At 37.3% G+C, this 26,381-nt stretch overlaps 1 protein-coding gene across 1 annotated transcript in view; it reads right to left on the bottom strand.

The window, feature by feature from the left end:
- The window catches only part of LOC106869982 (ethanolamine-phosphate cytidylyltransferase), a 45,841-nt gene that overhangs the window by 18,549 nt on the left and 911 nt on the right, over positions 1 to 26,381 (bottom strand). The window contains exons 2-8 of the mRNA XM_052967228.1: positions 14,657 to 14,699; positions 13,921 to 13,966; positions 13,196 to 13,281; positions 12,229 to 12,304; positions 10,225 to 10,291; positions 4,964 to 5,011; positions 639 to 714 (exon numbers count right to left, since the gene is read on the bottom strand). Coding sequence (XP_052823188.1) covers positions 639 to 714; positions 4,964 to 5,011; positions 10,225 to 10,291; positions 12,229 to 12,304; positions 13,196 to 13,281; positions 13,921 to 13,966; positions 14,657 to 14,699 — 442 coding nt within the window. The remainder of the gene's footprint in view (positions 1 to 638; positions 715 to 4,963; positions 5,012 to 10,224; positions 10,292 to 12,228; positions 12,305 to 13,195; positions 13,282 to 13,920; positions 13,967 to 14,656; positions 14,700 to 26,381) is intronic.

The following is a 26,381-nucleotide window of genomic DNA, read 5'->3' as shown; positions in this document are numbered from 1 at the left end:
TATATATATATATATATATATATATATATATATATATATATGTATTTCATCTGCTACTGATATACATCTATGCTTTCAGCACTATACATCTCCACAAAATGCTTTCGTGAGACAAATACTACTGTTTTCTGGATTTCTGTAGCATATCCACGTTAAGTAAGATATACAGAATGCTATTTTGAACTAATACCGCTTCTGTCACTAGTAAAGAAATTTTACACAGCCTGTTGGCTGTTTGTGACACCAGTGATTTGTTAATTACTGTTTTTTCTATATCAGTAGAAGATAAATTTGTTTAAGCATGTGATTGCTAGTGGATACTTGCTACTGATGACACTCAGAAAAAGCAGAAATCCAGATTTAGTAATTCCACTGCTGCTAGATGCTCTTTGTCTGCCATGGATACACTTCTGTGTTTTTTAACATAAATACGTCAATACAAAGTGCTTTCTCAAGATGAATGCCAGTTTTATGGCAGTATAGCCATGTTAAGTAAGATGGACAGAATGCTATTTTGAACTAATACTACTTCTGTCACTTATAACAAATATATATAACATTTACAAGATAAACCAATCAATTTTTCAGATAGTGATTATGAAGTTTGAAATGTTATGAAGAGGAAAAAAGTTACATACCTGACTAATAGCACCTACTTGGTCTTTGTTGAGCTCCTCAGGACCTCGATGATGTGTTCGGGTCACTAGTAGCATTCTGTATACAACCAAAATATATATAACTATTAATGATAATACAAATAAATTATGCAACATAAAAATATTACTGATATGACTGAGTACTATTTCTTACATGATGATATCAAATACAACACACTTCTAACATAATGGAATAACTATGGCTAATTACATATAAATAATAACGATGATAATGAGGTGTGTGTGTGTGTGTGTGTGTGTGTGTGTGTGTGTGTGTGTATGTGTGTGTGTGTGTGTGTGTGTGTGTGTGCGTGAAACAGAATTCAAAGATATTGGTGTTGGTCTGCATTGGCAAAACTTGTATTGTTTAGGACAAGTGACAAAAAGAGTGCATTCTTTTTTGTCAATTTTACTTTAGACACACACACACACACACACACAAATATATACACATACACACTTTCCACTCTGCAGTCATAGATGACAGGTGAGTTCTACAATTTCTTGTTGAACAATCTGCACAAATGAGGTGGATATAGTGATCAAATGTTTGTGCTGCACACTATCTCGTTTCTTTCACCATTGCCTGTACTGGTATGCAGTCTGCTGCACATCAGATGTTGAAGTGATTGCAGAGCAACATGAAATAAGCGTTTTGCTCAAGAGCATAATGCAAACTGTGAACTTCTGATGATGAGTGCAACACTCTTACCACTAGGCCATGCACCCCTCATATATATATACATATCATCATCATCATTTAACGTCCGCCTTCCTTGCAGGCATGGGTTGGATGAGCCCCAGGTTACTGTGTCTGTTTTGGCAGAGTTTTTATAGCTGAATGTCCTTCCTAACACCAACCACTCTGCAGAGTGGACTGAGTGCTTTTTACAGGTACCAGCACAAGTGAAGTCACCAAGTAACTTACAAAACAAGGAATTTTCAGAGGGGAAGGAGCATTGGAGGAGGTGATCTTGTATCAGATGATAAAAGGTTAGAGCACAACAGAGAGACAGAAACAGGTGTCTTGCTGTAGAGGAGGTACATGGTTACCTGACCAGATAAATATATATGCCACCATGGAAGACGGACGTTAAACAATGATGATGATGATGATAGATATATATATCATCATCATCATCATCATCATCGTTTAACGTCCGCTTTCCATGCTAGCATGGGTTGGACAATTTGACTGAGGACTGGTGAACCAGGTGGCTACACCAGGCTCCGATCTGATTTGGCAGAGTTTCTACAGCTGGATGCCCTTCCTAAAGCCAACCACTCCGAGAGTGTAGAGTCAACCACTCCGAGAGTGTAGCGCCAACCACTCCGAGAGTATATATATGAGGTGAGTATATAGGGATAAATTAGCCCGGTGGGTACTGTAATAGCTCTCGGGTGTATTCCAGGTTTCAGTTAACTGCGTCAAGCAGTAATAAACATTAATGATTGCTTAATATGAGCAATCTTGCTGCAATTCTTCTGATGGATAATTCCAGGTTTGTTTCACTGGATTATGAATATTATCTGGAAAGCAAATTTCAAACAATTACTAAGAATATGGAGTCTGGTGCATTTTCAAACTTGTCTTTTAATTTTACAGTTGGTCATGCAGCATAATTAGTTGGTTAAAATGGCCAACACATGTTTCTGCTGCACAGAGTATGTGCAGTTATGTATGCAACCCAGCATAATCTGCTGTGCATCTTCATTCAGGCTCTTTCTACAAGCATGACTTGTGTGGGTGTATATACATACATATGCATACACACACACACACACACGTACTGCATAAACCATGCCAAAGTAAACATTGGTTACCAAACCAGTCCTCTGGCGTGTTGAATCCATTGCCCTTCAAATGGATGGAGTGAGCACTTACTTTTTAATTTATAATCCTGCAACCTAACATCCCTCAAGCTTCTGGCTTCATGCTCTAGTATGATGGGGCTGGGGTCATCCCAGGTTAGTGGTTCCAGAGGTGTCACCATGTGTAGAGCCAGCCAGGTCTACCAGTGATCTCCATCACTGGCAGTCCCAAGCCAACCCTGTATATCCTCCAAGGTGATGGCAAGCCTCTGAAGATTTATCCCAATCACATTCAACCATCTGGTGTGGAGCCTGCCATAAGGCTTCTTCTAGACTGCAGCTGCTGCATTGAATGAGAATAAAATGCTGGTCAGATGATCTAGCAAGAGACAGAGGACATATAGCTATGAGGTAAGAGGCTGCAGGCCTTCATCAGCACAGAATAATTGTTCGGTTAGAGGTGGCACTGACAAATTCCCATTCGAAATTTATAATTTTCAAAGTGACAACTAATCATTGATCTATAAATTAGAAAATTTATTCCAAAGTACTGTTGCTGAATATCTCTCGTGAGTACAAATAGTAATTTTCTAATTTATAGATCAGTGACTAGTTGTCACTTTGAAAACTATATATTTCAAACAGGAATTTGACAGTGCTACCTCTAGTGAAACAATTATTCTGTGCTGATGAAAGGAAATAACCCGGAAATCGTGATACACAGATGTTTTGAGCTGAGTCGGGATGCTGGATTCCCTTGATCGAAAATATAAGGACACAGCTTGTGTCGTATAGCCAGCTGGAAACGATGTCTCCTGGGGCTAAATTACAGCAATATTCGTCCTAAACCAGGACTGCCATGTTATGTTGGCAAATAATCTTTACTCCAAAGTACTGTTGCTGAATATCTCTCGTTGTGAGATTTACAAATAGTAATTTTCTAATGAATATATTTGTTGGAAATTATCAAAATATACTACAGTAACTTTAAGTAGTCTAATGAGATGGCTGGCAGTAATCTCATTAATTAATTAATTACTAAATGGATTTGCATAATTTTTTTATATGTATAAACTAATGTGTAAATTGACAAAATGGTCCCTCTAGTTATTTGAAATGATTGTAACCTTTAATAAATTTATGTAACACCATCATCTTCATTCATTTGTTTACTATTATACTCAATGATAAAAGCAGCAATTGGTGAATTTTGGGGGATTTACAATTCGTATTGGACTGTTCAGAAGATTAAGTGAATATGGATTCCAGTTTTCCTCCTTTGGGTGCTGGTGTTACATGAAAAGCACCCAGTACACTGTAAAGTTGTTGGCATTAGGAAGGACGTCCAGCTGTAGAAACCAAGCCAAAACAGATTGGAGAACCTGGTGCAGCCCTTGGCCTTGCCAGTTCCTGTCAAACCATTCAACCCACTCCAGCATGGAAAATGGACATTACATGCTGCTGGTACTGATGATGAGTATTCTTTTAACCAGGTTTACACATGGAGTGCCGACTGAGGTATTTAATTGGACTTCCCTTATCCCTACTTTCTCTCACTGAACTGACAATCCCATCAAGCCTGCTTAGTAAGGAGGGTGGTTTTTGTGAACACCCTGCAGGATGGAAAACAGAACCTATCAAAGGACAGACAAACTCAATAAAGTAAATGGCCATCCAACAGATGAGAGTCAGAAATTCCTAGTCATTGTTCAGACATGTCTCTAAGACGGAAATTCCAATATAACGCCCATCTCATTGTGAAGCTTGTTTCCGAATTATTTGGCTTTGTAGGTGAGTGTTAGTAGTGTTGTGCAAGCTGTTACTGATTTTAAACTTCAGCATGGGCATTGCTGACAACCATTGCCTTTCACATCTAGGATAAGATAATTTATCAGCAGTGGTCATATTTGTTTACAAATCGACAGCTCCATGTGTATATATATGTGTGTGTGTGTGTGTGTTATGCATTTGTAAAAATTGGGTGATTGTTACATTTACTGTATTCTTTTGACAAGTTCTTGCCATACAGCATACTGTATATTTTGTTGAGGGGGGGGGGGAGCAACTATGGGGCCTCTGCATTGTTGCTCAGCTTACTAAAATCAATCATTATCTTATACAGGCCAGAGCATCTTAGATGTGGTCTTACATATGCTAAAATATTAGATGGCCTTGACTGGAATGCCTCTAATCAAAAGTTTGCTCAATAAGAGTTAAACAACAACAGTATATTCTTACTATGCACAGGTAATTGAAATACACTGTACACATATAACCGATGTATAGTATAAATACATAGCTATTTACTAAACACCTCCCACTGCTATAACTGTACAACTTTATCACGTACTTCCAAACACTACAAACATTTACTAACATTTTTAATGTGCAATAATACCATCAGCACTTCAATAATAGGTTTTATCCTTGTAACTTACATATTAATATAAACAAAACTGTGAGTGTCAAAATGAAATAAATAAAAATGTTCTCACCTGCCTACAATATCTGTTGTTGACACACCTTCTGTTCGTTTACATTCTCTTGGTTAAAAAAAAAAGGAAAAGTAAATATCATCTCATTAAAAACATATGTATATTGAATCAATAAGAAAGTCTTTATGAAACTGCCAATCCCGCTGGAAATAGCAGCCAAACTGCTTCAAATTACCTCCCATCGACTAAATTCCATGCACAGAGCAGGAACGAACATCACCTGTCTCTTGACATTTACACTCTATCAACCATTCCACTCAACACTTATTCTTTGGTGAGACTACCACTCTTGGATACCCTACCACTCACCTCATTTTCTCTCTTCATACTTATATGCCTTTCAGTCTAAATTCTCCTCCTCAATTCTTCTAACCAGCATGCTTACACACATACCATCATGCTGACACACATCACCATTCACCTACCATCTTGTCCCCCTGATACATGTACACATACCCACCAGTGCTCTCAAATCTTTCCATTTTTCTGTCTCCCTTCATTCCACTACTCTCATTATATAGTATTAGGTAAGTTTAAGGTTTCCTGCCTACTCACACAATGACTTGCTGACCCATCACATCATCAGCAACCCCATACACATATATCCCACTTCCTACTTCATCAGCCTCCTCCACTTTTTCTTCTACATATTCCACCAGTCAAACAGACCAACCAATCTAATGAAGGACTCTATTCACAATCACTCAAACTTGCTAGAAATACTAACCAAAACTCTCTCTCACAACTTTTTCTCACAAAGACCCCACACACACACACTGGCACAAGAATGTACACCCATTTACATGCTAGCACAAACACATTTCTCCAATATCTGCTACTCTTTGCTTCACAACTGTGTTTCTTCCCTAACTAGCTAACATGCTCTCTCTCTCTCTCTTTTTCTTATTGCTTATACTTTTTACCTCGTTTTCTCTTCATTCTGTGGTCATAAAGAAATTTCCTTTTCTGCAGTTTTCCTCCATCATGAGATTATACTATACTTCTCTACACCACACATTCTGATCTAACTATCTTCAATTGATTTTTTCTGATTTTTCTCCCAGCAGAATTTACCATTTCTTCCAGAATTTTCTACCCACTGTATAATTTTGAAAAAATTAATTTTTTCGGTACCAGTGTAATATGTGATCTACATGCCATTGTGATCTACAGCAACTTAAATCTAGTTTACCTTGTGATCTACATTCAAAATTTTGTTATCATCATCATCATCGTTTAACGTCCGCTTTCCATGCTAGCATGGGTTGGATGATTTGACTGAGAACTGGTGAAACCGGATAACAACACCAGGCTCCAATCTAATTTGGCAGAGTTTCTACAGCTTTAAATCCTACACAATCTGACACATCTTCCACTTTCAGTTTTTCCTCATACTATGGACATTCCTACATCTTGGACTTTGCAACAGTTGTATAACCTCCCTAGACTTTCTACCAATGTTGTATTGTATGTATATGTATTGTTTCTAAGTTTCTTCTTGCACAGAACTTGTTTATATATCAGCATTGTATTAATATTAATTTTTGCTCCAATTTTTCAATTATTTTTTCTCACTTCCCAACCAGAACTCACATTCTTTTTCTTTTTCACTTTTCTTGTCCTTCTTTTTTTTTTGTTGTTTTTTCCCATTTATACACTTTATACTCACATGTGCAACTATCACACACCTCTCACCCCTCCATGTGCCTCACTATTTTGTTTCTCTTAGAGAACAAAAACTATTTCTGCACCAGTGTTGTATTGTAATAATTTCTTCAATGTTTCTCTTATTCTTCTCTCACTGAACTCCCACCTTCTTCCTCACTTTCATTCCCTTGTCCATGCTTTCCTTTCATACAACAGCATTTCACACCCATACCCTTGCATATCACACCTTCCACTCCTCTTGCCTTCTTCTTTATTTCATACGTGCATCTGCTTCCACCACTTCCCTTACATGCTTTCTTCTCTCTCTCCCTTACACACACACACACACTCCTACTAAACTATGACACTATACTTCTGAACTTACGCATATCTACATACACACCAAAGTAAAACTACACACACACACCACTCCTCTCCTTATGCCTATCTCAAAACACAGATACACTCATGTATGTGCACACACATGCTGCCCCCTACTCCCTTCTTAACCCCCTTAACCACCCTCTTAGAACTGTATTCAAACCCAGTTCTTAACTCTTCGCCCATTTTTTTCTTTCTTTCCTTTCTTCTCAACTACTTTTCATCTTTCTCACTTCTATTCTCTTTTCTGATGAAGGTCTAACATGTGAAAAGTTAAGACTCTTTTCTTGTTAAACTAATACAATATCTGTTAAAATTTATGTTGTCTTTTTTTACTTTTTGTTTTTATTAATTACAGTTTCTACACATGCGCACACACACAATTAAAAAGACACATATTTTAGCATTTCATTTGCAAATTTATACAAAGATTATGTCACTTAATATTTAAAACACTTTATAAACATGGAGTCATTGAAATTAAATTTGTAATTAACACATCTTTGTGTTCATAGCATGTAAGCTGTGTGCACATGTACCTTTCATATCTTTCCACTTTATATCCACGTAGAACTTAGTGCATGTTTTTAGAATGCTATAGGTAGCTAAGTTCATAGACAAAGAGTTAATTATTTATTTTTATTTCAAATTACTGAACAGAAATTGGTAGCAATTTCCAAAGACCTAATCACTGGTTCATTGCAGTTCTGATAGATTTTCAGATACTTCATCATTGTATATCTCATTTACTAATATATACTGATTTATATACTGTGTTGGTGTATCTCAGGCAACATGATTAGTGTATAGTAGATAACAGGATAATGCTATGCTGATCACTTAAAGAGGAGGTAAGTTGTGGAAGAAGGGGACCCAGGAAGACATGGAATGAGCTAAAAATACTAAACCTTATGAAGGAGATGACAGAAGAACAAGTATGTTGCACATTGCTGTACTTGAGAAGACCCACTCACCATAACAGAATTGAGACCCTAAAACTATGGTGCTTTGTAAAAAGCATTAGTGTGAGTGCTGGTGCCACATAAAAAGCACCCAGTACACTCTGTAAAGGGTTGGCATTAAAAAGGGCACCCAGCCATAGAAACTAAGCCAAAACAGAGTATGGAACCAGGCACAGCCCCTGACCTTGCCAGTTCCTGTCAATCTGTCCAGCTCATGCCAGCATAGAAAACAGATGTTAAATGTTGATCATGTTGGGAGTACAAGGAGGTATGAAGAGGTTTAATTTTCTGTAGTAGATTTATGGATATAAAAGTTTTAAAAGTTCATGGATGTAAGAGATTAAGGATATTAAAAGGTTTAAGGACATAGAAGTAGATATAAGAACAAAAAAAAAAAGAGTTAAGAAAGTCTAATGGAGAATCATTGATTCAAAAGCACTAACAAGATAAGATACAACACCCAGAAACAAGGCTCTCTACAAGTCACAAGCCACATGTAGGGTAAACTGTCTATCTGTCTGTCTATCACTCTATCTATCTATCTAGTGACCTGTTTATCTGTCTGTCTGTCTATCTATTCATCTCCCTATCTACTTTTATAGCTACTTCTACATCCTTAAATCTTTTAATCCTTTATCTCTTACCCCCACAAACCTTTAAAACTCTTAAATCCATAAATCTATTACAGAAAATTAAACCTCCTCATACCTTCTGCTTTTTATTGTATTTTATCTTGTTTTATTTTATCTCATCCTTCTTCTCTACCTTCCTAACCTCTCCTATTAACACCGTTACCCTGTTATCTTACTATGAATTTATATACATACATCATCATCATTTTACATGGTGGTTTGGGTTGGACTAATCTCGCATAATCTCCTAACTAACTGCCATAGCTCTTCACCATCTGGCATACACAGCAACAGAAAAACCAGCCAACTTTGTTGTGTGCATGTTTATTTTGGCATGATTTCCATGGCCGGATGCATTTTATTATGCCACCAACACTGGAGAGGTTCTCCTTAACAGGGCTACAGTGTGCCCTGCACTCAATGCTAATTCTGTTCATCTGTTCCTTTATTTAATATGATTTTTATAGCTGTTTGCTCTTCCTAAGACAAACCACGTTACACCCATATTCTGAATACTTAAATTACGACCTCTTGATTTTCTAAATAACAATTAAATTACTCTTTTCTGAATATTTAACAGCCTAAATGGGTCACTACAAATGAGAAAGTACACTCCTCCACAATCAAGTATTTCTTGCCATAGAGACTAATTGCTATGAGCATCATTATAGGGGTAGGTGGATCAACCAAATAATTTCCACAAGCATATATTTAATTCATAAACTTTATACAAAGTTACATCTTCAATTTGTTGAGCTGGTTTGAAAATGGGCTACAAAGGAAAAAAAAATTGTGGGCAAAAAATGAAATGTGTTACCAGTGAAAAGTGCAATTGGGGAACAGACGAGTGAAGTCAATGGAAGAAGTAGAGAAGTCAAACCTCACAATCATCATCATCATCGTTTAACGTCCGCTTTCCATGCTAGCATGGGTTGGACGACTTGACTGAGGACTGGTGAAACCGGATGGCAACACCAGGCTCCAATCTAAATTTGGCAGAGTTTCTACAGTTGGATGCCCTTCCTAACGCCAACCACTCAGAGAGTGTAGTAGGTGCTTTTACGTGTCACCTGCACGAAGGCCAGTCAGGCGATACTGGCAACGGCCACACTCGAAATGATGTCTTTTATGTGCCACCCGCACAAGCCAGTCCAGAGGCACTGGCAACGATCTTACTTGGCTTGCCGGGTCTTCTCACGCACAGCACATTTCCAAAGGTCTCGGTCAGTAGTCATCGCCTCGGTGAGGCCCAATGTATGAAGGTCTTGCCTCACCACCTCAACCCAGGTCTTCCTGGGCCTACCTCTTCCACGGGTTCCCTCAACTGTTAGGGTGTGGCACTTTTTCACGCAGCTATCCTCATCCATTTTCACCACATGTCCAAACCAGCGCAATCGTCTCTCTTGCACACCACAACTGATGCTTCTAATGTTCAGCTTTTCTCTCAAGATACTTTGAAATGATTAGCGGCTGAAACAAATAGCAACAGGACACACTGCATATCTGTCCAATTGAAGCCAGCATGGAAAAAGAGATGTTAATACACTGATAATGATCAGCATGATCATTTTCATGATACTAGGATGAAAAGAAAGCAGTGTCTTTTAAAAGAAGATAAAGAATATGTAAAGTTACTTACTTGTAACGGTTGGCCTTTTTTACTAAGTGGTATGTATCTGTGCCATCCACAGTTGTAGTGATGTCATCTAAAACAAAAATAATACCTTGATATAATGAGAGGAAATAAGAGACAGCAATGATAATTTCACGTGCTGTTGTATAAAATACATCACCATCGTCATCATCAATATTTAATGTCTGTTTTCCATGCTGGCATGAGTTGACCAGCTTGACAGGAACTGGCAAGGTCACAGGCCACACCAGGTTCCTGGCTTAGTTTCTATGAGAGAATGCCTTTCCTAATGCCACCTACTTCACAGAGTGTACTGGTGCTTTTAATGTGGCACCAGCACCAGTGCTTTTTACATGGTACCAGCACCCACATCAATGCTTTTTATGAGGCACCTGTCAGGTCTTTACAGAATTATGATATTAACTTTTGGCATAGGTACATTGTTCCAAACTTTGGTCCACAAGAAGGAATGAACAAGGAGAATAAGAGGCAGCGGCAAATCCTAAGATACCTTTCCTCAAATTCTATTCAACAACAAATCACTTCTGAAAGTCCAACAATTATACAATAAAGCTCTTACAATGTTTACAAGACTTAATCAAAGTTTCCATTGGGACTTATTTATTGATCCATCATTTATAGCTGCTAGAATGAAATAGTGCAATACTTGATTAACACTGACTAGAAATTTTAAGAATTTCTTAATAAATAAGTAAATAAATAAATAAAATCTGTGTATTCTATGCAACTTTTTCCTTCTTCCTTAATTTTAAATTCAAACTTCTAATCCCACTAAATATTGTAAAGAAATGATTATTTCCCTTGTTTTAACTGTTTACAAGGGGACTCTATATAATTACAGAAAAACAACCCAAAAAATATTGAACTTGTGAAAATACACTGACATATAAAAGACAAAATACTGGTTTCACATTTTGGCACACAAGATCAGTAACTTTGGGGGAGGGGCTAGTTGATTACATGATCTCCAGTGCTCAACTGATACTTATTTTATCAACTCCAAGAGGACGAAAGGCAAAGTAGACCTCAGCAGAATTTGAACTTAGATTTGCCAGGTGTGCTAACAATTCTGTCAGTTTGCCACCTTGTGAAACACAAAATATTGAGCTTTGAAAGTGGTGCTCCAGGCTACCATTAGGTGGACGGATAACACAAACAAAAGAAAGAACCAAGAAAAAAGGAAGAACACACATTTTGGGAAAAGGACAACAAATGAACCTAATGTTACTTTTTAATTATTCAAATAGCAGTTGTTTACATCAAAGTATTATTTTTTTTACTTTAATAATTATGCCTAATGAGAAGATATTATAGGGTGTTCTGAAAAGACACGTGACTGGCCTACAATTTGAGAAGGGGCACTTGTTTCTCCCATTCCTGAGGAATATTTTTTGCTTATTTTAGTTAGTTTGGTATTTCAGATGAATATCAGTATTAAATGATGTAGCTGCATTGTAAGTTTGTAATAACTGAACATATATTGTAGGATGGCAGTAAATGATGAATATATATTGTGTGTGGATAGAAAAAGATGAAGTTATGCTGTGAGTTGTAACAAATAGATATATAAGTTGATAGTAGTAAGTGAAAAGTGGAGGTGTGTGGCATAGTGGTTAGGTTGTTGGACTTATTGACTGTGGTTTCAATGCCTGGACTGGGTGATGTGTCGAGTTCTTGAGCAAAACTTCATTTCATGTCACTGTAGTCCACTCAGCTAACAAAAATGAGTAATATGACAGACCTGGCAAGCTGGTGATGGATAGTGGACCAGCTAAAAAACAAACAGAAGGGACCACAGGCCTATTCTGGTGTTGGGTATTAGCTTTTTAGTGAGCAAATGGACATTGTAGCTTGGTTGCAAATGAACAAGTATTGTAGGCTGGTAGAAAATGATAACCAAAACAGAAAATCCCAGTGTTTTTGAAAGCAAATACTTTCACTTACATTACATTACTAAAAATGGATTATCAACATGTTTTATTGTCTTACCTCCATGGACACAGAAGTCGCAGTTATATTTGTCCAGTGACTCAAGTGTAGTGACATAAGGAGCATTCTCAATAACCTGGAGAAAATGAGCAAATTATTCAGGAAAGTAAATACAAGATTTACTTATCATATTTGAAAAATTTATCGACTAAGTAACACTTTCACTATTCTGTGACGACCCTTCTCATATTACATTTCCTGGTAATAAACAGAAACAGCTTCAGCCACCACACATACAAATATACATACATGTAATGCATTTTCTGATAATATACAAAAACAAACATTTTTAGCTACAAGGCACTCCTATCACAATAACTCTTCTGCTGCCACTTAATTTAATGACAATTTGATGTACATAGGGCCTTACATTTCATACAAACAATTATTTATAGTAGCTGGTATGTATCTAAACTCCTGTTTGCAGTTTGAAGGAAAATTACACCACTGTGACTAAACACTATTTTAAAGTGCGATTTTTATGGTTTGGAATTGCTCTAAACATATTTGAACATAAAGATGCTTGAAATTTAGTATTTTTTAGTATTTTTTACAGTAACAATAAAATTAATCGAATCTATTTTCATGCAGTCGGAGTGTGCTAAGTTTCCATAGCTCCAACAAATTTTATTAATATCAGAGAAAATACTAAGTTTTCAACATTTTTATAGTAGATAGTTATGAGAGATAATATTGTATGAGAGAGTGAGTTCAATATGTATTTCAGTTCCGAATGTTATGAAGCATGTGTTATGGTTAAATTACTTGATAGTTAGAAGTGTCATTGAATAGTGAGAGAGGAGTAAAGCATGAGGAATAGTAGAAGTGTCACTGAATAGTGAGAGAAGAGGTCAGAGGACTAAAGTTGAAAAAGTGTGACACACTAACATTCACTTTCACATTTATTATTGTAGATTCCTTCATAAAAATATTAATTAGGTAAAAAGTATTTAAAAAAAAAACTTACTTCATCAACCCATTTGATGGCTCGGACCATTTTGTAACGCTCTTTTTCATTAAATACTGGAGGGCCCTTGTGATTAGCAATTTCCTCTGAAATCATATTAAGTAATATAAATATAGAAACATCTAAAAATCTTCAGAAATATATGTTTGTTTATTTTTTTTCATTATAAACATACATTAAAATTATCACTTGTAAAATTATGAATAACTTTTATTATTATTCACAAGATGATATAATACTGGAATTCATTACTACATCACCGTTATTATATAACAGCATATCTCATGAACAATCAGAATCCCAAAGTGAGTGACAATGTGTGAAGCACATAAAGAATGCATTATATTGGTAGTTCCAAACATGAGGTGTGTGAAAATCGGAAGAAAAAAAAACAGGATGATCACAAATAGAACACCATTGATCAGAGTTGATGTAAGCCTGTACAATAAGAACATTAGAGTACATGGAATTACTTATTGATAAAGTGTTTGATGGACTGTGTTTGTAGGTGGAAGGAAAAAGAGAACAGATGGTGTTGAATGGAGTTAGATATAAAGGAAAAGAGGCGAATGTTGAAAAGGAGGAAAAGTTTACTGAGATAAGTGAATTAAGAGAGGACTTGAGTTGATAATAAGAAAATCAAGAAAAGTGGATACATGCAACAGATGAATAGTTAAATCAATAAACACAATTCCAATACCTAAGATGCCACAATGTTTACGTACCATCAGAGTGAACACCAACAATCAAATAGTCTCCCATTTGCTTAGCCTAAGAAAAATGAATAAGAAATGTTATTAGGGAAACTGGTTAATACAGAAGAAATGTTAAAGTTATAAACCACAACAAATATGAAATATGTTACAAAATAAATTTCCCTTTACAGTCACTAATACTGTCATTAACTGTATTCAGTTGTTACCTGAAATAATATTGACTTTTTACATTGATATAAGGCCAAACTAATGTAGGGTTTTCTGTAATAAATAGGCTGTGTCTGAAATACTGTCTCTGCTATGTCGTCATGCTCACATTTTGAATAATATAAATTTGAAGAATACCACAAATATTTTTAGTGAGGTATAGACAATTACATCAACCTAACTGATTACTGGTCTTCATGTTTTCCTTTTTAAACTGAAAAGTTGAAAGGTCAAGTCAATCCCAGTGGGATTCAAACTCAGTATATAAAAGAACATAACTAAAATACTGCAAGGCATTTTGTACAGTACACAACAAATTCTGCCAACTAATTATCTTTTTTTTAATAAAATAACATTATAATGTAATTAATTTCCAAAAGAAATCATCACTTGAAAACGTTTATAGAATTATAAATGGAGGAAGGAGCTAGCTACTTAATAAAAGCTCAGCATATGAAGGGATGATGCTAGATGAGAAAATATCTTAAAGATGTAACATGCATTGTTCTCTAAAATCAAAAAAAAAAAATACACTTACCTGTCGGATTGCATTGGCGTGACCAAAATGTACCATGTCAAAACTGCAATTAGTGAAAGGCAAAGAAAACTCCCAAGTTAATTTTGATTTTCATAATTATTTTATCTCATAATTTCATATTTTACATATACATATTTATTAAGTTGTTCATTTTTTTCCAATGTTATTTGAATTAACACAAAAATATTTTTATCAGTGTTTTATGGGGTTTTCTAACTATTCTTCCTCTTCAACTCTGGTTTAACAGTTTTGAAATTTGAATAAATTTCACTTGTTTTCAGACATATGACAATGAAGTGCCAAACAGAAAAAAAAATGAGCATTTTCAACACTTGCTTTTCTGTGCTTTCAATCAACATTCCAAAGCTGCCACAATCACTTGAGACTTTGAGCTGTGTATGGAGAAGGTGTTATTACTGACAGAACTGACAGAAATAGTTTTCACAGTTCAATGAGGGGAAATTCAACCTCACAGATTCTGCATGTTCTGATTGATAAGGAACAAGTGAACAAGTTTGTCCATGAGGATCTGTGCCAATCCATTAGGGAATTGGCTCAGCAGATGTAATGTTCTCATGATACCATCACCCATGGCCTTCATTTAATGGGTAATCCAGCTGAAACAACCCAGCTGGTGACATAGTATGCTTCTTTAAGATGACAGTGCTCACCTCAGCCCCCTATTGCTAAATTGATCAAAAATGCTATTCAAGAGCTTAGTTGAGCAGTTAAACTGTACCCACCATATTCTCCTGATACAGTGCCTTCAGATTATCACCTTTTCCAGTTACCCTCCAATAGCCTGTAGAGCATTTCCTTCAACAATGATGAGGAGCTGAAAACATGGCTCAATGAATTCTTCAGGTCAAAACCTGAGGATTTCTACCATCAATTGACAAGCTAGTGGAATATTGGCAAGAAGTTATGAACAATGAAGGAGAATATATTCTTGACTGATTTGTTAGAATTGTGGATGCAAAAATAAAGATTAATATAAGTAGAAAGAAACAAACAAATTTATATGAAACCCAATAGATACATAAACATTTACTCTCTCTCTCTCTCTCACACACACACACACACTTTTCTTTCTACCTACCATGCTACAAACACACATCTTAGGCCTCTACCATCACTCTATCATCTTGGTCAACACCAAGCCTTCAAGTAGCTTAGCAAAGACTAAGGTTTTAGTGAGTAGGAAAGAAGACAGCACCCGGATATCTTCGGGGAAATGACTTTGCGGGATATGCAGGAAAGGAATAGGCATAAAAACTCCAAATGTTGTACCCAATGTAATCTATGGACACACAAGAGGTGCAGTAGAATTACAGGCATATTAACAGAGAAAGTAAGCTTTGTATGTGACAGATGCACTGGAACAATACATATGAGCACAACAGAAATAGACTCTCTTAAAAGCCCAGATAGCCCACTAAAAGTAGATAGCTTTTGTTACCTACGAGACATGATTAGCAAGGAAGATGGTTGCATCAAAAGTATAGTAGCCAGAATAAAAAGAGGCTGGAAAAAATTCAGGGAATTTCTACCATTGCTGGCAACAAAGGTTTTTTCTCTAATGAAGGATGGGTATATGATGCTTGTGTTAGAACTGCAAGGTGGCAAAGGACTTGAAGAAACTGGAAAGAAATGAATTGTGCATGTTCCATGTGCACAATATAGTACAAATGTGCCAAGAGAAAAAAAATGGGCATAAGAAGAATCAGATGTAGAGTGTAAGAAAGGAGACTGCACTGCTGTGGACATGCGATGCATAAGGATGACGACAGCTGTATAAAGAGCATACAGCTGTATAAAGAGCATCCAAGTGTAGAAACCATGTCAAAGAAGACAGTGGAGCACAATAATGGGTATTGTCAACTCTCCCTCTTTGGCTTCTTTAATAGCATCTCATCTCTAATACACCTATCATCTCTTTACCACTTGCTCCTCTCCCACACATCCCACTAATCACCCATATCTTCACTGCCCATGCCCTTATTGCTTGACACTCACTTGCTTTATCATTCACACTCTTATTGCTCATGTCTCACCCACTCCCTCTGCTTATTTTCACTGTTGTATGATGCTGGTAATGGATCTCATCTGTTCACTAAACATTGCTTCCAGTGTGACTAGGGATATCGCTGGATCTATCTTACTCTCTTACCAATCACTTTCTCATCCTTATCACCCTAGCTCTCTCTCACCTGTCTCAAGGCATAAGCATTATAAACATCAAATTTTCATGTAGCCCATACACTCTACTTTATCATTCACATTTCACTATTTATCTAGTTCTTACAATCCATCATTTTCTTACCCTTAACCTTTCAAGTGCTGTTGCTACAATAAAATATGTCCAATAAACTATTAAATCTGAAGTGAAGAAGCGCCCATTTCATTTTGTTTGAAGACCTGAAAACCTCTCTAGTCTGGATGCCTTGAAAAAATGCACCCAGTATACTCAATAAAGTGGTTGGTGTTAGGGAGGGCATCCAGCCAAAGAAACCATGCCAAAAATCTCATGAGATGTGGTCCTCTGACACAATTGAGGGTGCAGCAACAATATGTCCAACCTATGCCAGAGAGAGAAGGTTAGGAAATGATTATGATAATGATACCATATAACATGAGAGACAAGAACGGAAGAAGGGAGTGAGAGAGGGGAAGAAAGTTAAGGTCAGAGAGACCATCTGATATTGATTTCTTATCAATATTGATTCATAAATTTAGCAAATATTGTTTCAGAATGTTACCACGAACGGCAAACAGTAAAACAAAGATGAGCAATAACACAATCAAATATAGTGAATTACAAATACCATAGGTTCCAAGTGTTTATTACAACACAAATAATGATTTCTTCCATTCACACAGGTAAAATATATTCACAGGCTTTCTCTAAATATAACCAAGTTCAAATATTCATTTATATTTTTCACTCATAAATAAGCATAAGCATATAAAACACAAAACTTTGAATAGAAATGGATTCAGTGGTCAGCTTCACCTGAATAAATAAACTCTAATACATGTACTGAGTATTGATTTTTACATATGTACAAACCCCAACATCACCATACACACACCTATATCTTGTGCAGGTAGAGAGAGGGGGAGAGGGCAATGACATCAGGAAGACCAGAATGGGTGGGAGGAAGACCAGACAGAACAAGAAAACAAGGATATGGCAAGAAGACAAGGATATGTAAGGGTGGTCTTTGTAGGAGAATGACTGGCAATGGTAGAGGCGTCCAAAATGTAAGGGTACACAAGGAAAAAGATCAGGAATAGAATGGGAAAAGGTAGGACAATTTAGGGTGGTGCATGTGCTTGATTATGAATAAAACACCATTCTAGTACACACACACACACACACACATTCATATTATCATCATTTAATGTCTATTCTGCTGTGAGTACAACAAAGTGTCGTGTTCTTTTATTATCTCCATTGTAGGACTCAGTATCTCGAGATCAGCCTTCAATATACATATATATATTTACACACACACATACACATAAATATATATATATACACACACAAATGTATATATACACACACAAATGTATATATACACACACAAATATATATATAAAAATACATACACATATATATATACATATACACACACACATATGTATATATATATATATGTAGTGAAACCACCTCTCTCATGGTTATTTATTTTACAAATGCGAGCGTAGCAAGGAACAACTCTTTCCTGCCTTGCTGTGTCATCACCTGACTGACTTTTATTTTCGCGGCATTTGTCTCCAGTCCATTCGCGCCAGGACGCAAACCGACCAACCGTAGCCACTAATAAGGTCACGTGAGAGTGTTTTTATGATGCTCTCTGGAGACTCCTTGTACCTATAAATAGCCTAAATTATCCGCGCCAGTTCGTCGCGGCTACAGATCCTCACAGATCTGGTCGTTGACCACACACGTAACACAGCCAGCCAGTTCCAGCGACGACATCAACAGCATTGTTCAACTACGTACTACCAGCAACCGCAGCTTCTCTTCTCAACCCTGTTTGTGTGAATCGCCTCACCACGAAATTAACAGCCAGAACTCAACCTGCGAAGAACATCTGTATCAAGAATCCGGCCCAGCATCGAAGCCTCAACTGCACGACAAGTGTCTTAGCTCTGCCGCAACCGTAACCTCTTATATACAGACAATCTAACTACTGTGTACCTTAACAGAACTGGTATCTTATTATCCTGTGTTATAGACTCTTTCTATGCTTTGTATCTCTTGCATTCACATACATATATTTGTACACATACACTATTTTGTTTACATGACGGCCTGTCTTATATTGTGTTTTATTATGTCGCATTCACTCACACACAGACATACAGTTTAATGCTCCAATAAATCTTACTGTTATACATTTTTATTGGTTGAGTCAATATCGTTTTCCTTACTGGCATTCCTTCGCATTCCGCATGCGAATTCTCTATGTTATAGTATTATAACATATCATTATATTTTGTGTTGACCGTGTGACGCATTAAAAAGGGAGCCTGTTTTCCATTCGTCACCATTTCTCCTTTGGTTCACACGGTCGTTCTTACATATATATATATATATATATATATATATATATATACACATACATATACCATCATCATCATCATTTAACATCTGTTGTCCATGCTAGCATGGGTTGACAAGCTGGAAGGCTGCACCAGACTCCAGTCTGATTTGGTATGGTTTCTATGGCTGGATACCCTTCCTAATGCCAACCACTCTGAGAGTGTAACGGGTGCTTTTACATGCCACTGGCACAGGTGCCATTTGCGTGATACTAGTATCTGCCATAACTGTGGTCTTACTTGGCTTGATGGGTCTTCTTCTCAAGCACAACATAATGCTAAAGGTCTTGGTCATTGCCTCTGTGAAGCCCAAAACTGAAAAGGAGCTTTTCACGGCCACTTTGCCTCAATGAAGCCCAACACTTGAAAGGTGCTTTTTACAAAGTTTTGTCAGTGAACAGGTCGCGATTTCAAAGCACCGAAAATATTTTAACACAAATTAAATTTAAATGTTGAAGTGAAACTAATGGTTTTTGTGTGTTCTTAAATGGCTTACAAACATCTTCCACACTGCAATTGTATATATATATATATATACACACACACACATACAAATAAATTTGCATATATATAGGCACAGGCATGGTGTAGGTTCAGTTTCATTGCATGGCACTTTGGGCAAGTGTCTTCTACTATAGCTCAGGGACAACAAAGCCTTGTGAGTGGATTTGATAGATGAAAACTAGAAGAAACCTTGACATCAGATGACAGTTGTGAGTGTCACTGTCATGCAAACAGGGTCCTTCATTTCTAATCTTCCATGGAAACATGTCTGGTTATGGTGAAATATTACCCTACATGGAAACAGGTTAAGTTTGGCAACAAGAAAGGCATCTGGCTGTAAAAAATCTGGCTGAACAAATTCTGTCTGACCCATGTGAGCATGGAAAAGTCAATGTTAAAACGATGATGATAATGATCATGCTATACACACACATACACGCACATGCACATTTACACACATACTGTTGGCTAAATTGAAATCAATGAAACGATTGTAAACAAAGCAATAAACACAATTTGCAAACTCAATCACTCACTGTCCACCTGTCTGTGTTCAGAGAGCTTACCATCCATTCTGACACATGTTTGGATTCAATCATGAAACTTTTCATTGACTGTTTGCCTTTTCCAGCAATGCTTAACTATAGTGTGTAACGTATAATTGAGAGATTAAAATTCAAGTAATGCATATGCCTGAAGCTTTTTAAAATAAAGAAAGGCCTTACACAGGACTAAACCCACTCTCAATGTATGCAGATTTCCAAAAAGAAGAACTAGGTTACATCAATGGATGCAAATGCAGTCGCAAGTATTAGTTATCTCAGTCTTTCCCCTTTTCTTAGAGAAGTCTCTAAACAAAAATTAGGGGTCTCTCACTTCCAGCTGTTGGATGTCAAGTCACTTTTAGTGCTACTAGTAACCCAGTACAACCTATTACATGGTCGCCACCACCTCCTGCAAGAGTCTCGTGGTGCTTTAGGTGTTTTCGCTCAATAAACACACACAACGCCCAGTCTGGGAATCGAAACTGCAATCCGCCGACTGCGAGTCCGCTGCCCTAACCACTGGGCCATTGTGCCTCCACACACACACACATAAATGTGTGTGTGTGTGATTTTGCACCTGTGTTTGTCCCCAACCACTGCTTGACCACCAGTTCTGGACATTGTAACTTGGTGGTTCAGCAAACGTAATCAATAGAATAAGTACCAGGTTTTAACAAAGAAGTACCAGGATCGATTCATTTGACTAAAAATTCTTCAAGAAGGTGCCCCAGCATGGCCACAGTCTAACGACTGAAACTAGTAAAAGAAAAAAACATACCTACATACACATATATATATACATGAACCAATATGGTGTGCAACAGGTATTTGGTATGTTTTCAGTTTTACACAGCAGACACAATTTCTTAAAAAATTTTTAGAAATGAAGTTTTCAAGCTAATTACAAAAATCATAATATATCAGAATAAAATAAATAAATCTTTTGGGAATTTCATCCTATCAAATGCAAGCATTTTCAACAAGTTTCAATAGGCACATTCACTTTTTGGAGAACATTTTCCTTTGCAACTTTTTTCTTTTTATTTTTGACTATTGTTTATTTTATCTCTTTTACTCTTTTACTTGTTTCAGTCATTTGACTGCTGCCATGCTGGAGCACCACCTTTAGTCGAGAAAATCGACCCCAGGACTTATTCTTTGTAAGCCTAGTACTTATTCTATCGGGCTCTTTTTGCCAAACTGCTAAGTTACGGGGACGTAAACACACTAGCATCGGTTGTCAAGCGATGGTGGGGGGACAAACACAGACACACAAACATATATATATACATATATATGACGGGCTTCTTTCAGTTTCCGTCTACCAAATCCACTCACACGGCTTTGGTCGGCCCAAGGCTATAGTAGAAGACACTTGCCCAAGGTGCCACGCAGTGGGACTGAACCCAGAACCATGTGGTTGGTAAGCAAGCTACTTACCACACAGCCACAATGAGAAATTTATTAAAAAAAAAATTACACAACCTTTCTCAGTGGTGCAAAATATTTAATTTTTTAAAAATGAAACAAAACAACAAATGAACATCTGAAAACTGCCAATCATAGATCAATGAGTACCACAGTACCATTTATTTTATTTCTTAAAGCAGTTCCATGTGATTTCAACTTGTGTGTGGGTTCCATCTTTCGAGTTGACAAATTTGGCACAGTTGGCTCACCACTCAATGCTGAGAGTTGTACACTTGCATCTCTTGAATGTGGGAACAGGCTTGCCACAAGTCACTATATATAATGGATCTTGGCAGAACTGATTCTTGGATGCATTCTCCAAGTGTATCATGGTTGCGACATGGTACAGCATAAAGAAATACTTGCCAAGTGTCATGACATGGCCCACTGAAAATTCACTGACCTAGTAGCACTTTTCTTCAATAATATGTCTTACTCTTTTACTCTTTTATTTGTTTCAGTCATTTGACTGCAGCCATGCTGGAGCACCGCCTATAGTCGAGCAAATCAACCCCAGGACTTATTCTTTGCTTTGCCGAACTGCTAAGTTACAGGGACGTAAACACACCAGCATCGGTTGTCAAGCGATGTTGGAGGGACAAACACAGACACACAAACATACACACACACACACACATATATATATATATATATACATATACGACGGGCTTCTTTCGGTTTCTGTCTACCAAATCCACTCACAAGGCTTTGGTCGGCCTGAGGCTATAGTAGAAGACACTTGCCCAAGGTACCACGCAGTGGGACTGAACCCAGAACCATGTGGTTGGTAAGCAAGCCACTTACCACACAGTCGTCTGGAATATAGCATTTGTCTATCTTGACAGTCTTCCAGAACCAGCAATCTGTATTGGGTTAATAAGTAGGTCTTCTGTGCAGTTCGTGATATTTGTTACAATCAACCACAGTGCTGTGGTTTATTTACACCTCTTCTCCATAAAAGCGAACTGTATTACTTCTTTCACCTAACAGTAAATGACACAGCTATAGTTGTTAGTGGAAGAGTGCTTGATGCCTTCAAATCCTTCTGCAGACACAAATTCATAGCAACTTATTTTCTTGCAGTGTTATTGGACACTTGCCCCCAACAATGGAAAACTTCATTGGATGCTTTCGCCAACAAAGGCTATTCCTCAGTACTATGTTCTGTTGGAAATAGCTTGTCATCATTCTCCATTTTCAACTTCATTTACAGACTTCTCAAAATTCTCTACTTAGCTGCTTCTGAGGGTTTTAATTTCTTGCTTCTCCATGCCATTTAAAATTTGTTTTGTTTTGGCTCATGCTGGTTCAATATACTGCAGCCGGAATAAATGACAATTTTGACTTCCAGTATGTTGAAAATAGCTGCATCTTGGATCATATTCCCAAAAATTTCAATTTTTAAAGGTTCATAATTCCTTTATTTTTTATTTCACCTAAAAATGGTTATGATGCAAATTATGATAATTTACATGAAAAACTACACTTGCTCTTATCTTTTTACTTATTTCAGTCACTGGACTGTGACCATGTTGGAGAACTGTCAAGTTTTTAGTCAAACAAATTGACTTAATTTTTAAATTGAGTGAGGATGTGAGCAGACCAACACCAGTAGTTAAGTAGTGGTGGTGGTGATGGTGGTGGAAATAACACAAAGACACACACATAGCTTTACATACACATACACACACACACTAAATCCACTCAGAAGGCTCTGATCAACAGAGGGTTATAGTAGAATACATTTGCTACACAGTGGGACGGAACCCAAGACCATATGGGTGGGAAGCAAGCTTCTTATCCACATAGCCATACCTGCACCAGTATCTGTGAAGAAATTTTTTAAAAATTGGATCTGTTGTGTGAAATCAAAAAGATCCAGTATTTGCAAAACATGTCTTTAGAGGGCCAGAACGGAAGACTCTTAACATAATGTTAAGAGGCATACTCCAAATCTTTTTTCTTTTTCTCAGCAGTCTCATAATTTTATTAACAACATATTTTTACAGGAAGAAAAGAAAAAAACATTAAAAAATCAATTTATAGAGAAAAAAAACACCATAACTACCTCACCAAAGAAAAGGAAAAAATGGGGGTGGATTAAACAGCAGAAGATGATGGGGAGTAATAGGTTGCACACCCCAGAACAAATGGCATGTCCAGAACAAACGGACATGACTGCAAAGGCATTACCATAGAGAATGGCCAGCAACACAGACTGTAACAGCTATCCCACCTGGCTGCAATTATCCTAATTTTGCAGAGGAAATCAGCAGTGTGGGATCCAAGAACACCTAAGACCTCAACAGCAATCGGCACAAAATGACAGTGGCTGGTCAGGCTCTTATATATGCATGTGTATGTGTGTTTAGGTATCTTTCTCTCCTCTGTGTTACAGGCAATAATACCCAGGTTTGCAGCCAATGCAGCAATATTGGAGCCAGAGGACGTGTTGCAGCACATTATGTCCCAGATTAAGGATCCACCTCCCTTGTATGAGAAGTGGGGTTATGTTGTCAGAGTGCTTACCATACCCACAGTCAAGAGCTACTGGCTCCAGCTGTGATGGGAAGCCAGGCACATCGAGGCCACTTCTAATTATGTTATTCAAAGCGGGTATTGGGGTAACTGGCCCGTGCTATGGCTGGAGACGAAATTCATTGACTACTGCTCCACAACAGCAGTTGTGTAGCTCACACATGGAGACTGAGGTGCTGGGCCACTCTGATATGAGTGCATTCATCATCAAGAAAGGCAACAGTTGACGTGGAGGGCACTAAATTGAGTCCTGTCCTGCTGTTTGGCTGTGAAGTGGAATGGAGGCAAGCAAAGCAGTGTTGGTTTAAAGATGTGTCAATCTGCCTGAAAGCAGATTTGCATATGTCATACCAGGTATGTTAGATTTTCTGTATTCTGGGAGATGGAAAGGCCTTCAACAGGCCAATCAGCTAGAGCTGGCTCCAGTTCCTGAGTCACATCAGGTTCAGTCATACTGCCGAGTACCTCACCAATGAGGGTGTGGACGAAAGAGATTGAGGAAAGATAGACCAGTAGAGCCAGATCCAATGCAGTAGTGTAGCCTGTTGCCAGCAGGCACTGTCAAAACTGACACTGCAGACCACTAAATCATTTCTACACCAAAATTTCAACGTTGCACGGAAAATGAAAAGGCCCACGCTGACCGTGGCTTGAGCCGCCAAAACACAGTACCTCGGAGAACAGCAGGTTCTTGAAAGAGGCTGGCACTACGACTACACTGGCGCTTTCAACACTCGTTTCTCTTTTCTTCACTCAAATTATGTACTAATCACTTCGCCTAGCCTGCTTTCACAGAACTTCAGCTCGTTGGTTGACTTTCCCTATCCATGTTTTCCGCAACCGTCAATCAGCAGTTATTTTGGGGGACATGAACTTTATCAATCTCACGGGTCTTTGTAACCCTTTCCTGCAGATAAAACCGTTAAAAATATGCAATTAATTCACTGATGTAGTCAATGAACTAGAGCTACGCAAAGGAACTTATCACATTTAAGGGTACTGTAGTCGATGATATCGAACCAATACTTATTTCAACTTGGCACTTATTTTATCGACTAATGTATCGAAGCGTTAAGTTACATTATTTGACAACACCGGTTGTGTATGGGTAAACAGACAGGAGAGAGAGAGAGAGAGAGAGAGAGAGAGAGAGAGAGAGAGAGAGAGAGAGAGAGAGAGAGAGAGAGAGAGAGAGAGAGAGAGAGAGGGAGAGAGAGAGAGAGAGAGCAAGCAAAGCCCCTTCTGCAAATGACATTGACTTTTACTACAATATTGAGCTTGACAGTAGGAATTTGATAGGTGGAATCATGCAGAGATCCATCTTAAGCTGTTTGCAGGACTCGCAGTTAACATGAAACTGAGAAATATATAAACTATACTGTATATATTCAATACTTTTTCTCTCCCGTTTGATAACACAAATGCATTGTATGTATGTATGTATGTATTACAAAGCAATGATACGAATTGTATACAACTATCAAAAAATATTTCTAAAATCATAGATATTAGATCCATTCTATGGATCTGTAATGGTACATGGACACTGATCACCATGCACAAGTACATATACTGAAAACATGTATATTAGAACAGATGGTGAACTGAAAAGTAGACAAGGAAAATATATTTTCAAAAGTACGATCGCCGTAGTTTCAAGCTGTTACTTGCTGTAACGTTGTCAGGGCAATGAAATAAAGTTTTGTCGGAGGAAAATCACGTGATAGGTTGAAAACTAACACAGAAAATCAGTCAGTAAAAACAGCACGACAAACTATCGAGCTCTGACAGCAGCAATAAATCGTATGATCCAAAAATGCTCGTAGCATTTACTTTTATCTATTGGACAAATAATCAAATATAGGTTGGGAGAAACTATATTCTAGCTTTCTATGTTACTATTGTGATGACATGTAATCAACACACACACGTGTGTGTGTGTATATATATGTGTGTGTGTATATATGTTATGTGTGTATATATATGTGTGTATATATACATGTATGAGTATATATGTGTGTGTGTATATATATGTTTAAATATATATGTATATATAT

The sequence above is a fragment of the Octopus bimaculoides genome, chromosome 4 (assembly GCF_001194135.2).
Source record: "Octopus bimaculoides isolate UCB-OBI-ISO-001 chromosome 4, ASM119413v2, whole genome shotgun sequence".
In the NCBI taxonomy this organism is placed as follows: domain Eukaryota; kingdom Metazoa; phylum Mollusca; class Cephalopoda; order Octopoda; family Octopodidae; genus Octopus; species Octopus bimaculoides.
The sequence above is the reverse complement of the archived record's forward strand: the minus strand, read 5'-3'. Positions and strand labels throughout refer to the sequence as shown.